We start from the raw sequence: 15,739 nt of genomic DNA, 5'->3' as shown, positions 1-15,739 counted from the left end.
TTTTTTTTTTTTTTTATGTGAAGAGAAACACTTCCAAGGTGAGCATTACCAGAAAATGGCTTCTCTATTGAACAGAAATAATTGGTTTCAAATGCATTGGAGTGTGTGTGTGTGCATGTGTGTGTGTGTGTGTGTGTAGTGTGTGTGTGAATTATCGATTCTTATATACTCTCCTGGGTGCACTGAGCTTTATCTGGGTGGGGTACAGAGAGAAGAAGGAGTGAATGGCTTACAGTTTTTTTTACATCTTCTGTATGTTCTACAGTTGCACATGATTGGGGGAGAGCTTAAGAAGAAAAGGCAGAATCTGACCCTAGCATACATCCTTTTCACTTGGCGATTCACTTTCGGTAAAAAATATTAAATAATATGTAGATAGAGGATGAGAGGAAGATAAAAAGAAGAAACATGTGACAGTGAAAATGAGAGAGAAAGAGAAAGAGAGAAGAGGAGGGAGAGAGGGAGAGAGACAGAGAGGAGAAAAGGTGAAAGTGAGAAAAGACAGGGGGAAACAGAAGAGAGGGAAAGAAAGCAGGAGGAAAGAAAGAGGGAGGTGCTCTTACCAGAAGGTTGGGGTGGCCGAGCCCACTCAATGAAAGGATGGCGCTGTTGGATGATGGCTCGCTGGCACTTCTCCACATCCCCATTGTGTTCAATCATATCCACAATTTCCTGAATCCACGTTGTCCCTGAGGCTCAGAAAAGAAGGAAGAGAAGCAGAAACCTGCTAGACAATCTTCCCTGAAGAGTCCTGAGTAAACAAAGGGGATGTGGAGCTTGGTGTTTCCATCCACCTCTCCTCGGGTCAGTATCCTGTTAACCATGAGTGATGGAAGTCCACGTGGGATGGACTTTGGATCTCTGCAGGGAGTGGAGGAGCACAGGCAAGGCTCAGCCCACCCAAGAGCAGTGCATGGCAGAGCACAGCAGCTTCTCTGGAAAACCCAGGGAGATCAGGTATCCTGCCTAAGCCCCGAGCCCCGAACCCCATTGTGGAACAATAAGAAGGAGCAGATTTCCTATCAAGGGGAATTCTAACTTAAGAGACCAGCCCGGCCGGGCGCGGTGGCTCAAGCCTGTAATCCCAGCACTTTGGGAGGCCGAGGCGGGTGGATCACGAGGTCAAGAGATCCAGACCATCCTGGTCAACATGGTGAAACCCCGTCTCTACTAAAAATACAGAAAAAAATTAGCTGGGCATGGTGGCGCCTGCCTGTAATCCCAGCGACTCAGGGGGCTGAGGCAGGAGAATTGCCTAACCCAGGAGACGGAGGTTGCAGTGAGCCGAGATCGCGCCATTGCACTCCAGCCTGGGTAATAAGAGCGAAACTCCGTCTCAAAAAAAAAAAGAGACCAGCCCATGCAGGCTCAGCATGTCTTTGCTGTCCCTCTTGCCCTGCAATCACCTGCTTTAGGGTAGGTGCAGATGAGGAGATCATCTGGTTTGGCCTCGAAGCTCTGGATCTGGCTCCAGTTGTCCACAGTTGCAAGCTGCAGGAGGGTCCCTTCCACCTCTTTCAGTTTTATCTGTTTCCCCAATTCTGAGGTCAGGGCCATAGTGTCTCAAGGTTGGGGGTCCCTATGGGAAAAGAATAGAGGAGATTTTTAAAGAAGTTGTGGTAAAATGCACATAACATAAAATTGATAATTTTAACCATCTATAGGTGTACAGCTCAGAGGCATTAAATATGTTCACATTGTTGTGCAACCATTATCACCCTCCATCTCCAGAATTTTTTCATCTTCCCAGATAGAAACTCTGTATCTGTTAAACAATAACTTCCAGTTCCTGAGGCTTCCTCAGCTCCTGGCAACCACCATTTTTCTTTCTATCTCTTATGTATTATATATAATATATATTTTATATGTATTTTTATATATTATACATATTTATATATTTTTTATTATATTTTTATTTTATTTATTTATATTTATTTTATTTATTTATATTTATTTTTATAATTTATAAATATATAATTTATTTATATATTTATAAATACACATTTTATATATTTTATATTTTTATGATTTAAAAATATATAATTTATAAATATATAATTTATGTATTATATATTTATAAATATACATTTATATATTTATTTTATATTTATTTATATTTATTATATTTATTATATTTTTATTTTATTATATTTTTATATTATATATAATATATATTTTATATGTATTTTTATATTATATATATTTTTATATTATATATAATATATTTTATATGTATTTTATATATATATTATATATACATATATATATATATTTTTTTTTTTTTGAGACAAAGTCTCACTTTGTTGCCCAGACTGGAGTGCAGTGGCGCGATCTCGACTCACTGCAATCTTTGCTTCTAGGGTTCAAGCAATTCTCATGCTTCAGCCTTCCAAGTGGCTGAGATTACAGGTGCCTGCCACCATGCCTAGCTAATTTTTGTAATTTTAGTACAGAAGAGGTTTCGCTATGTTGGCTAGGCTGGTCTTGAATTCCTGACCTCAGGTGATCCACCCACCTCGGCTTCTCAAAGTGTTGGGATTATAGGTGTCAGCCACCATGCCCAGCCTACATTTTGTTTATCCATACATCTGTTGATGGAAACTTTTGGCTGTTGTGAATTAGATCTCTGTGAACATTGATGTACAAATATCTCTTTGAATTATTGTTTTCAATTCTTTTTGGTATATACTCAGAAGTGAAATTGCTAGGTCATCTGGTAATTCTATGTTTAATATTTTGAAGATCTGTTACACCATTTTCCACAGCAGCAGCACCATTTTACATTTCTACAAGCAGTTCACAAGTGTTCCAATTTTTCCAAATTGTCACCAACACTTACTGTTTCCTGTGTTTTTGTTTTTGGTAATAGACATCATATTGGGTGTGGGATAATACACAGCTCATTGCGGTTTTGATTCACATTTCCCTAATGACTAATGATGTTAAGCATCTTCTCATGTACTTATTGACCATTTGTAGAAATAACTCTTTTGCCCAGTTTTGCCTTGTATGTGTATGATTTTTTGTCATTGTTGTATTGAGGGAAGACTTTTAAATGCACCAAAAGGAGGAAGCAGAAGAAGTAAGCCACAATTACTCAAGGATAACTGGCTACTTGATAAAGCTAACATTTATCAAACACTTCAATTTGTCATCGCTGGGCTGTGTGCGTGGTATACATTAATTTATTTTAGCTTTTGCTTAATATGAGTGATAGAACTTCAGATCTGAAAGGGTCCTTACAGAAAATGTAACAGTACGAGGCCATGAAAACTGGCCTCGCTAATCTGGGCACCTAGTTTTCTCATCCATTTTATGAAATAACTGAGCCAGGTTTTTATTCATCCTCTAGCAAGGCCAGTTTTCATGGTAGCTTCTGCTTCTAGATTGAGCTGAGCCCTTTAAGATGAAGACAATTTTCAGAAAATGGAAGAGAAATTATTTCTGAAAATTTTCAAATGTGACAAGCAGCTGTATTTATAATATGTTAAAGAAGATGGAGTTTGGATAGTACTCCTGAAATTACGGTATGATCAACTTCAGCAGAGGAGGGATAAGAACAAACATTTCTTGTAGGCCTTCTGTTAGGTCCTTCATGGACTTTTCTTTTTCTCTCTTAATTCATATGACAATTTTATCAAGAAGGAATAATTATCACCTCATAAATGTGAAGAAGCTGAGAGTCACATGATCAATAACTTGTCCAGGATCGCAGCCAAAATCTGTCTACAAGTCTTATGTTCCTTTTTTAAAAATTGCCCCCTTTTTTAATGGAGAATTTAAAGGTATACATTGCAGAAAATTTGGAAAAAGTCCAAATGTACAAGGAAAACATCTACCAAACAAGAGTTATTATTATTTTGATGTACTTCTATCAGTCTTTTTCAAATGTATATTGTTGTAGGCAGAATAATGGCCCTAAAGATGTCCATGTCCTAATTCCTAATACATTACAGTTTGTGGCAAAGGGCTTTGCAGATGGAATTTAGGTTAAAGACCTTAAGGCAATGAGCATGTCCTGTATTATCCAGGTGGGCCTAATGTGACCACAAGGACACTTAAAAGTTGACAAGGGTGCAAAAGAGCCAGTCAGAGAGTCATGTGGCAGAAGAAGTGGTTGGAGATATTGGAAGCATGAGAATGACTCAACTTGCCATTACTGGCTTAGAGACAAAGGGGAAAACAAGACAAGGCATGGCCTCCAGAAGCACAGAATGAAGCCAACTGGGAAATGGGACCTCTGTCCTACAGTTACATGAATCTGAATTCTTCCAACAACCAGAATGAGCTTGGAAGGGATTCTTCTTCAGAGCCTCTGGAAAGGAACACAGCCCTGCCAACACCTTGATTTTACCCAGAGACACCTGTTAGGTGTGAGTTAATAAACTTGTGTTATTTTAAGCTGTTAAATTTTTGATAATTTGTTATGGCAGTGATAGAAAACTGTTTATACATAGTTATGAACAAAAAGTATACGTATATGTAAACATAAAACTACGAAACACTTTTTGGGTACTGCTGTGGTTTGGATGTAGATAGTCCCCACCAAAACTCATGTTGAAGTTTAACTGCCAGTGCAGCAGTACTGAGAGATGGGGTCTTGTGGGAGGTGTTTGAGGCATAAGGGTGGATCCCACATGAGTAGATTAATGCCATCTCCCAGAAGTGGGTGAGTTTGGTCCCTTTGCACATGCCTGCTTGCCTTTCCACTTCTCAGCATGTCTTGATGCAGCATGGCCCTCACCAGAGGGTGAGCACATGCCAGCACTATGCTCTTGGACATTTTAGCCACCAGAATCATGGTTCCAAATAAACCTCTTTTTTTTTTTTTTTTTTAATTTGAGATGAAGTTTTGCTCTTGTTATCTAAGCTGGAGTGCAATGGCACTATTTTGGCTTACTGCAACCTCCACTTTCTGGGTTCAAGTGATTCTCTTGCCTCAGCCTCCTGAGTAGGTGAGATTACAGGTATATGCCACCATGCCTGACTAAATTTTTGTATTTTTATTAGAAATAGGGTTTCACCATGTTAGCCGGGCTGGTCTTGAACTCCTGGCCTCAGATGATAAGCCTGCCTTGGCCTCCCAAAGTGCTGAGATTATTGGCATGAGCCACTGTGCCTGCCCATAAACCTCTGATATTTATAAATTACCCAGCCTCAGGTGTTTTGTTGCAGGAACACAAAATGGACTAAGACACACATTAGTGGGGTTCGAATTATGTCTTTCTAAGTTCATATGTTAAAGTCCTAGTCCATAGTATGTTAGCATGTGGCTGTATTTGGAGATAATGTCTTTAAAGAGGCGATTAAGTTAAAATGAGGCCACTAGGATGAGACCTAATCCAATCTGGTATCCTTGTAATCAGAGGAGATTAGGACACACTAGGCAACACCAGGGATGTGTGCACATGGAGGAATGACTATGTGAGGACACAGTGAGAATGTCCTGTATAGGGTGGGGGCAAGGAGATGGTGAGTCCAATTCTGGGGTTGAGTCTGAGGTACTTGTGGGACTTCCCAATGGAAGGGGTCTGTAGGCAGGTGTACATGTGAGCTTAGGTCTCTGGCCTGGAAATAATGTCCTGAGAATCATTCACGTAACACATTGGCCATCTCTGTGGTAGGTGTTGTGCTCTGCACAGGTAGCTGATGACTGAAGGCCTGGGTATGACTGTGAACATGTGTGGAAGGGCACCTGCTGCTGCTGAAGACCAGGGTGGTTAAGGGCTTGGCTGTCCAGTGTACTATGCATCCCACTGTATTGCTCTTGTTGGAAGCCTGCATGGGGAGTGACAGAACCTGGCTAAAGCTTGGAGAAGGAGGTGCAGCAAGAGACTTGAGGCAAGTGAGTAGTGCAGTGGGAGCCGAAGGACCTGCCAGTTCCCACAGGATAAGTTCCAAGCCTTTCTCAACTTCCCCAGTTCTCTCATTGCTGGGGCACATCAGCACATGATTCCTGCCTTTGGAGAGGCAGGCATGTAGACACACACATCTCCTGTTGAGCAGCCAGCAGGAACCTTTCATCCCATCAGGCCAGATCCCTATGACCACTTTTGTGGAGGCATTCCTGACTCTGTAAACAGAAATAATCACTCCTTTCCATGGGATCCTATAGTAGTTTGCATGCAAATTTTATAGTTCTTACTTCCTGTCTTACAATTACTTGCTTATAAGGCTGGTGTAAGAGGAGGGCTCTCATGGAAGTAGAAATAGTCTTGGCCAGAGAAGTTGAGCTGGCCCTGGAGGAGGATGGGACACGGAGGGTATTCGGGAAAAGATCAGGGAGGAAGAAAGAGATAGTATTATAGGGTAGAGAGCTTTGGGAGGTGATTGGCTGGGGTCCTGAATTTCTAGGTCTGAATTTTTAGGCTGGAGGCTGTTGGTTACAAAGTTCTTTTTATATTATTTTATCAGAGGATCTTTTCTGGTTTCAGTAAATTCATCTATAAAGTCACACCTATGTGGCTAAAGGCTAAAAAATAAACTAACGAGTTAGGTACAGAATTTCTTTTAAGCCGTATTCTTACCTTCAAGTTCCAGCTGGAAGTCAGCAGCTCAAAGGCACACCCAAGGGTCAGCAGTCACGGAAAGGACTTTGGCAGGAAGCAGACGGCAATTGCAGAGGGTCAAATTACCACTGTCTCAGAGTTACAGGGGCGCTCAGCAGGTAGCCAGCACTTTGGGAGGCTCTCAGCTTCAGTGTGGGAAGTTGAAGCTTTTACTGGAAGAATCTGGATTGAACAGAAACAAACTGTGACCTTGCCCTGGGAGGGAGAACTTCTCGCTGTACCATGATCACTCATGTGACCCTGACTGCTGTGCAAATACCAGCTCCCTCTAGTTCATATGAACTAAAGGCACACTTTCCTCCTCCTCTTGGCCACCACCTAGAGCTCTTCACATCTCTCCTGGCCGTAGGCTGCTCTGGCTCTCCCTCCTCCCACTGGCAGAGAAGCTTAAACAGGTGGGGACTGGAGGGAAATGGAAGGTTGGCTCTAGGACCAGATGCATCAGATTTCAGATAGGCTCCTGCTTATTTGATGAACTCCCTTTTCCTCCATCCTTAGCCTGAGATTTACTTTCTGCATCTATGAAGTGTGGGTAATACTGCCTGTCTCCAATCCATGCTTTAAGATTGAAAGCAACAATGTTCATAAACACACTGTGTAGCACATGCTTAAAACTGCTGGTTCTTCTTTCCTTTATTCCCAAACTGTGTTTAGGAAGAAATCCACACCAAAATGCAGAGAGGATAGAGCAAAAGTCTAGAGCTTAGGTGTCTACTTATTTCCACCTTGTCTTGTTGTACAAAAGGTACACTCTCCTGGAGGCAGATTATATTCCATGGTGTCTTTGGTTACCTGGGAAATCAAACGGACCAAGTTAATGATCACTGAACTGCTATTCTTCTGCCAGCCCCAACCTTGTACCTACCCCGGTGCTTTCCTTCTGGAATTTAAGCATAACGCCACCCCATCTGCGCTTCTTGCCAAACTTTCCCTTGTCTTCTTTGACCCTGTACATCCTAATGTTTCTTTGCTGACACCACTTCTTCCTCATTTCCAAAGAGCTTTTTTTTTTTTTTTTAAAAATTGAACTTTCATTTTCTACTTTTGCTGTCTTCCCAGTTCCACTTATCCCAATGCTGTCAATTTTCAGCCCCATAGGACTGATTCACGGTTCTTAGTGCTAACTCACATTTTCTCTGCAGTTAAAGTCCCTAAGCCTGCTAAGGTGTCTGCCAATATCAGAGCCAGGCTGTATGGCATGCTGCATCTCCCTGCCTTTGCTGTCTGCATGGGCCACAGTCTCTACAATTGCAGAAAGTGCTAGTGTCTGCTTCCTCCACATTCGTGGCAGATGAACTGGGATGTTGCACAATCTTCTAGCAGTCTCCCTATTTCTGGTCTCTTCCCTACTAGTGTCTCATACTTTCAGCATATAAATTAAGCTCAGCTCAGATAAAGCTATCCTCTGGTTGTTTATGGCTCAAATTTTGGATACTTGCACTTTGAATTCAAGACCGTCTAAATTAATTATTATTTTTTACAAGACAGGGTCTCGCTCTGTTGCCGAGGATGGAGTGAAGAGGCATGATGATAGTTCATTGCAGCCTTGACTTCCTGAGCTCAAGTGATCCTCCTACCTCAACCCTCTTGAATGCCTGGCTCAAGACCTTCTTTAATATAACACCATCCCTGCCGTGGACCCCACATACCAGGTGAACTGAATGACTTACTGTCCCCTGTATGCATCCTATAATTTCCTGTCTCCCTGCTTCACTCTTGTTGTTCCCCCTGCCAAAAATGCTCTTACTCTTAGTCTGGCACACTGCTGTGTACCTGTAGTCCCAGCTACTTGAGTCTAGCCTGGGCAACATAGTGAGATCCCATCGCTAAAAAAATGTTCTTACTCTGTTTCCATAGAGTCAAATTCTTCAGCTTAGAACCCACCTTTTCCTTGAAGCCTTTCCTTACGTTATAGCTGGAAGCAATCTCTACTGTGAACTACCATATGCTTTTAAAAAATAAAAGTTTTATTGAGATTAAATTCACATACCACGCATTTCACCCAAGTGTATAGTTCAATGCTTTTAGTTGTACAACCATCATCACAATTAATTTTGGAATATTTTCATCACCCCATAATGAAATCCCTTATTTATTTATTTGTTTATTTGTTTATTTATTTATTTTGAGATGAAGTCTTGCACTGTCTCCCTGGCTGGAGTGCAGTGGCATGATCTTGGCTTGCTGCAACCTCTGCCTCCCAGGTTCAAGCGATTCTCCTGCCCTAGTCTCTCCCGTAGCTGGGATTACAGGCACCCACCACCACACCTGGCTAATTTTTTTTGTATTTTTAGTAGAGATGAAGTTTCACTATGTTGGCCAGGCTGATCTCAAACTCCTGATCTCATGATCTGCCTGCCTTGGCCTCCCAAAGTGCTGGGATTACAGTGAGCCACTGCCTCATTCTTCCTACCCCCATCTCCGGCTTTAAGAAACCAAAATCTACTTTGTGTCTCTATAGGCTTGTCTATTGTGGACATTTTTTAAAAATTTAAATTTTCTTTTTCTTTGTGATGGAATCTCACCCTGTCGCCTACACTGGAGTGTAGTGGTGCGATCCTGGCTCACTGCAACCTCTGCCTCCTGGGCCCAAGTGATTCTCCTGCCTCAGCCTCCTGAGTAGCTACGTCTACAGGCACATGCCACCACACCTGGCTAATTTTTTGTATTTTTAGTAGAGATGGGGTTTCACTGTGTTAGCCAGGATAGTCTCAGTCTCCTGACCTCATGATCTGCCTGCTGTGGCCTCCCAAAGTGCTGGGATTACAGGTGTGAGCCACTATGCCCAGCCCTATTGTGGACATTTTATATAAATTGAATCATACAGTGTGTGGTTCATAGGATCAATTTGCCCTTCTCTTACAGCAATTTTCTCTTTTTACTTTAATGAGGAAATCAACTATCTTCCCAGTGTGTCAACTGGAGTCTAAGTCCACTAGTACCATTTTTTAATGAACATGTCTTATCTCTCAACCAGAATGGGCTATAGTATGAGCTCAGTGAATAGTTTTTCACCATGTACCCATTCAACTGGATTAATATACTTATTGAATCAATTAACAAATGAATGAAAGAAAAATTTTAGTTTTCACCAGGACTGGGACTTGGATGAGGGAACTAAAGTGCGAAATGTAAGGAGATACTCACTCCAGGATTGTTCAAGCCCTGCGAATGGGTGCTTCCTTCAATGCTTTGCCCTTTCCTCACCCTAGTCCGTGGTTTATACAAAATCCATCCACATGGATTTTCCCTGATTTGTGATTCATGTACGTCTGGAACTTTTTGAGCTGTTTCTGAGAACCAGGTAAAGTGTGCCTTCTTTGGAGTTAGAGGAAAGTCTCCAGCAGCTTCTGTCCACTAGAAAGACCAAAACCACCGTTGCCTCCTGGAAGAGTTTTGTGAGGGATCTGATCATGGTTTACAATTGGGAAAAGTAGCCAAGCTGCTTTGTGCCACTGGTACAAAGAGGAAGGCGCCTGTGTTCTAGCAGGGTGGCTTTGAGGAGCAGCAGGAACAAAGGTCTCTTCTCTGGACATAGCCATCCCTTTTGGGTGCATGTTCTCCTTCAGCTGCAACTGCTTGGGGCAAGCCTTGTAACACTTGCCTGAGTCACACAGATCCTTTCACCAAGTCCACAAGTGAGCAGACGAGTTGTTTCCTGCAGGTCCTGTAGTACTAGGTGGGCAAAACCTGACTTTTTTTGTAACTTTATGGATCTCACTTATTATCCAGGAAACTGGCTCAGCATTCTCCCAGCCGGTGCTCCCTTGTCTTTTAAAAAATTTTATTCTGTTTTTGACCATCCACAGTTTACATAATTACATGTCTCTCAGGCCCTTTTCCTCACTTTGCAGTGTTCATTGGCTTTAATTCTCTGTTTCCCTTTTCTTGTCCAACTCTTGTCCAGTCACCCAGGGAAAGACAGAGCAAGTGTCTTTCTCCCTCACTTTCTACTATCTCTTTTCTTTCATATTCCCCTTCTCATCCTTCCGTTTGTGGGCCCTGGCCCCACTCCAGCCATGGCTGATGGCTGTTAGCATAGAGATGTGGCATATTTGTATCAAGGAAGAGAAATCCTGAGATGTGATGCAGTTAGAAATAATGAAGACTCACACTTTATTAGTTTCCTTGGGCTTCTGTACAAATTGGGTGGCTTAAGGTACAGAAACTTCTTGTTTAACAGCCCTGATAGGTAAAAATCCAAGATCAAGATACAAGGTGGGCTCCTTCTTGGGCTGTGAGGGAGAATCTGTTGCATGCCTCTTTTCCAGCTTCTGGTGGTTTGCAGGCACCAGCCCAATCTCTATCTTTATCCTCACATGATGTGTGTGTCTGTGTTCAAATTTCCTCCTTTAATAAGGACATCAGTCATATTGGATTAGGGATCACCTTAATGATCTCCTGTGCAAATACTGTATTTCCAAAGAAAGTCACATTTACCAGCACTGGGAGTTAAGGCTTCAACATTTTTGAGAGGGACTCAATTCAACCTATAACACACTAATACCAGTTTTTGGAGTTTTGAAAAAATATAAGTTTCTTTCAAAATTTTCATAGTAGTTTTGAACTTCATTTACCATTTTCTCCAGCTAAATTGGCACTTTGTTTTAAGGCACAGACATTCAAGTAAATGCAATAATCTGTTTTATTTAATAACTAGTTTTACAGTAGCATTATCTTTTTACTTACAATTCATTTAGAGTGCCTGGTGTTTCAGCTACCTTGTAAGTTCATTGTAGGTATTACTCTGATCTTGAGAACCCAGTACTCTTTTCAGCATTGTTTCTTAGGAAAGTGTCTTTTAAGTTTCAAAAACTGAAACTATACTTTGAGCACAATCAATTTTTAACTGAAGACTTCCTGTGCAAGTTTCTGGATCTTTGCTGTCACCTTTAGATATGATAATTGAACCTTTCAAAAGCATAGAAAAGTAGACCCATGATAGTCCCAACACACTTTTAGGATGTCTGAAATTAACAAATAATGTTTTATACATATGTTAGGACATTGAATAACTGATCATATAGTGAGGGAAACAACACATCAAATGATGTGTTTGATGTGATCCTGTCTTTGTAAAAAATGTTTTGTCCATCAGCTGTATGGAAAAAGACACACCAAAGCCTGTACCCCAGAGTCAGCCATACTTATCTCTTGGGATGGAATGTGTCACTGGGGGTGGGAATGGGGGCAGGATGTGGAAACCACTTGTTGAATGTGATTGTATTAGTCCATTTTCATACTGCTAAGAAGAAATAACTAAGACTGGGTAATTTATAAAGAAAAAGAGGTTTAATGGACTCACAGTTCCACGTGGCTGGGGAGACCTCACAATCATGGCAGAAGGTAAAGGAGGAGCATAGGCATATCTTACATGGCAGCAGGCAAGAGAGCATGTGCAGAGGAACTGCTTTTTATAAAATGATCAGATCTCATGAGACTTACTCACTATCATGACAACAGCATGGGGAAAACCTGTCCCCATGATTCAACCACTTCTCACCAGGCAAGTCACAAGGTGGAAGAAAATAGTTGTAACATAGAAGTTGTTAAAAAATTCATATCTGGATTATATAAAGAACTGATACAAATCTATGGGAAAAAGACTGATAGCCTAATAGAAAAGTGGGCAAGAGACCTGAACAGATACTTCACAAATGATGATCTGACCAATAAATACACAAAGATGCTAATATCAGTAATTACCAGATAAATAATCAAATCAAGTAATTAAACAAGTATTTATGTATTTATTTATTTTTTAGACACAGTTTCACTCTGTTGCCCAGGCTCAAGTGCAGCTGTGCAAATCTCAGCTCACTACAACCTCCACCGCCTGGGTTCAAGCAATTCTTCTTCCTCAGCCTCCTGAGTAGCAGGGATTACAGGTGTGCACCACCACCCTTGGTTAGTTTTTTGTATTATTAGTAGAGACAGGGTTTCACCATGATGGCCAGGCTGGCCTCCAACCCACGGCCTCAAGTGATCCACTTGCCTCAGCCTTCCAAAGCGCTGGGATTATAGGCATGAGCCACTGCGCCCGGCTTATGTTATTTTAAATAAATTCAATTGAAAATTATGTCACAATTGAATACTACTACCCAACCATCAGAATGTCTAAAATCAAATGGTCAGGATATGTAAAATTTTAGTGATGATAAGAAGCTAGGATCCAATTACAATTGCTTTTTCTTTCTGTCTTTCTATATTTTCCACATTTTCTCTCAATTTATTTTCTCCAATCAGAGCATAATGATATTTTTCTCCAGAGCAGATTCTTATTTTCTTAATGCTTTCCAGCTCAGCAACTAAAACCAAAAGTTGGGCAGAACTGATGGGTCTCTCCAAATAAATCTAGCAGGTTTTAGACTGGTGTTTTAGAGGGCATGGGGCAATTCACAGTACCAGGTTGTAGAGGATAATTTAAGGGGTAGAATTTTTGACTTCGGAAAAGAACTTTAGAAAAAACCAACTCTGGGTTGCAGCATCTCAGCAGGTAGAGTGTGGATGACTGTGACATTGGGCAGCTCACTCACCCACTGAACTGTAATAGTCTATGGGACCAGGGTCTTGGTGGCTAAACCTATTTCTTCTGCATCAGTTCTTCCAGGACTTCCTACTCTAATGTATTTCTCTCCAGAAATTTTTACAGTTCTTGGCCGTCCTAGTACACAGCTGGCTCATATAGTCCAGTATTTTATCTGTAGGTATATCTATCAGATGTAGATATCAGCCAATACAAGTGAGTTGTTGTGACACTATAGTTGTTGTTATTCAAGGTATCCACATTGCAGTAAACGAACTTCCTCATTTTATTGTTTAGTAGCTTTTCTTTAAGTCAAAATATCTCTGTATGATACTAATGATGATATAATATTTCTTACTATATAACTGGCACAATTCTAGGAATTTCACATCTTTATTATTTCATGTAGACCTCTGGCAACCCTGTGGCGTGGCTGCTATTATTATTCCCCTGTCATGATGACACTGAGAGGTAAATACCTTGCTCCAGATCACAGCTACCGAGCTTGGATTTGAACCCCAGCAGGCTGCTTCTCCAATTGAGGCTTTTGAATACCACATCACTCTCCATTTTAAGCCCATCTGCTATAGCTTTGTTTCCTGGTGAATGTAGAGTGGTAGGATTGGCACCAGCATGAGATGTATTCCTTGTTGAGTCACTTCCCTCAACTAGGTCTCCAGGCTGGATTTCTGAAGGCAAAGGGCCTCAGCTACTTTCTCACAGCAGAGCTTACCCCTGAATTTCCTCCCCAAATACCTGAGGGTGCTCTGGCCACATGCTTAAAACAGTTATAACTCACTTTTTCCTCTATGGAAGTTTGCTCAACCTTGGGGTCTCACATGTTAAGTGCAAAGGGTAATTTGATGGTTGAGGGTGTGGAGCAGTATCACTGTTTGAAAACATTTTTTCTCACTAGCCAAGGTCATCTGAAATTTATGCTTGTCTTTTTTTTTTATTGCATTTTAGGTTTTGGGGTACATGTGAAGAACGTGCAATATTGTTGCATAGGTACACACATGGCAGTGTGATTTGCTGCATTCCACCCCATCACCTGTATCTGGCATTTCTTCCCATGCTATCTCTCCACTGTCCCTCCCCTATTTCCCCCCAACAGACCCCAGTGTGTGATGCTCCCCTCCCTGTGTCCATGTGTTCTCATTGTTCAACACCTACCTATGCGTGAGAATATGTGGTGTTTGATTTTCTGTTCTTGTCAGTTTGCTGAGAATGATGGTTTCCAGGTTCATCCATGTTCCTACAAAGGACACAAACCCATCGTTTTTGATGGCTGCATAGTATTCCATGGTGTATATGTGCCATATTTTCCCTGTCCACTCTATCATCAATGGGCATTTATTTGGGTTGGTTTCAGGTCTTTGCTATCATAAACAGTGCTGTAATGAACATTTGTGAGCATGTGTCCTTATAGTAGAATGATTTATAATCCTTTGGATATATACCCAGTAATGGGATTGCTGAGTCAAATGGAATTTCTATTTCTAGGTCCTTGCAGAATCACCACACTGTCTTCCACAGTGGTTAAACTAATTTATACTCACACCAACAGTGTAAAAGTGTTCCTATTTCTCCATATCCTCTCCAGCATCTGTTGTCTCCTGATTTTTTAATGATCGTCATTCTAACTGGCATGAGATGGTATCCAATGTGGTTTTGATTTGCATTTCTCTAATGACCAGTGATGATGAGCATTTTTTCTTACGTTTGTTGGCCTCATGTATGTCTTCTTTTGTAAAGTGTCTGTTGATATCCTTTGCCCACTTTTGAATGGGCTTATTTGCTTTTATCTTGTAAATCTGTTTTAGTTCTTTGTAGATTCTGGCTATTAGCCCTTTGTCAGATGGGTAGATTGCAAAAATTTTTTCCCATTCTGTTGGTTGCCAATTCACTCTAATGACTGTTTCTTTTGCTGTGCAGAAGCTGTGGAGTTTGATTAGGTCCCATTTGTCTATTTTGGCTTTTGTTGCCAATGCTTTTGGTGTTTTGGTCATGAAGTCCTTTACTTCACCTGTGTCCTGAATGGTTTTACCTAGGGTTTCTTCCAGGGTTTTTATGGTGTTAGGTCTTATGTTTAATCCATCTGGAGTAAATTTTAGTGCAAGGTGTCAGGAAGGGGTTGAGTTTCTGCTTTCTGCACATGGCTAGCCAGTTTTCCCAATGCTATTTATTAAACAGGGACTCCTTTCCCCATTGCTTGCTTTTGTCAGGTTTGTCAAAGATCAGACGGTTGTAGATGTGTGGTGTTGCCTCCGAGGCCTCTGTTCTGTTCCATTGATCCATATCTCTGTTTTGGTACCAGTACCATGCTGTTTTGATTACTGTAGCCTTGTAGTATAGTTTGAAGTCCGGTAGTGTGATGCCTCCCGCTTTGTTCTTTTTGCTTATAAATGATTTGGCTATGTGGGCTCTCTTTTGGTTCCATATGAAGTTTAAGGTGTTTTTTTCCAGTTCTGTGAAGAAGGTCACTGGTAGCTTGATGGAGATAGCATTGAATCTGTAAATTACTTTGGGCAGTATGGCCATTTTCACTATATTGATTCTTCCTAACCATAAGCATGGAATGTTTCTCCAACTGTTTGTGTCCTCTCTTATTTCGTTGAGCAGTGGTTTGTAGTTCTCCTTGAAG

At 41.1% G+C, this 15,739-nt stretch overlaps 1 protein-coding gene across 3 annotated transcripts in view; it reads right to left on the bottom strand.

Annotated features, from left to right (window-relative positions):
• SULT1C2 (sulfotransferase family 1C member 2) overlaps nt 1-7,520 on the bottom strand; it is a 21,639-nt gene extending 14,119 nt beyond the window's left edge. Inside the window, exons 1-4 of one of the 3 annotated variants that reach the window (XM_037742969.1) lie at nt 7,435-7,520; nt 6,528-6,731; nt 1,407-1,579; nt 564-695 (exon numbers count right to left, since the gene is read on the bottom strand). In XM_037742969.1, the coding sequence (XP_037598897.1) occupies nt 564-695; nt 1,407-1,557 (283 nt within the window). In that variant the 5' untranslated portion in view covers nt 1,558-1,579; nt 6,528-6,731; nt 7,435-7,520. Of the gene's footprint in view, nt 1-563; nt 696-1,406; nt 1,580-6,527; nt 6,958-7,434 lie in introns of those variants that run through there. The other 2 variants (XM_017541120.2, XM_017541119.2) reach the window with 2 other exon arrangements.
• Nucleotides 7,521-15,739: the final 8,219 nt, after the last annotated feature.

The sequence above is a fragment of the Cebus imitator genome, unplaced genomic scaffold (genome assembly GCF_001604975.1).
Source record: "Cebus imitator isolate Cc_AM_T3 unplaced genomic scaffold, Cebus_imitator-1.0 Scaffold131, whole genome shotgun sequence".
In the NCBI taxonomy this organism is placed as follows: domain Eukaryota; kingdom Metazoa; phylum Chordata; class Mammalia; order Primates; family Cebidae; genus Cebus; species Cebus imitator.
This window is presented reverse-complemented; position numbering and strand designations above follow the sequence as displayed.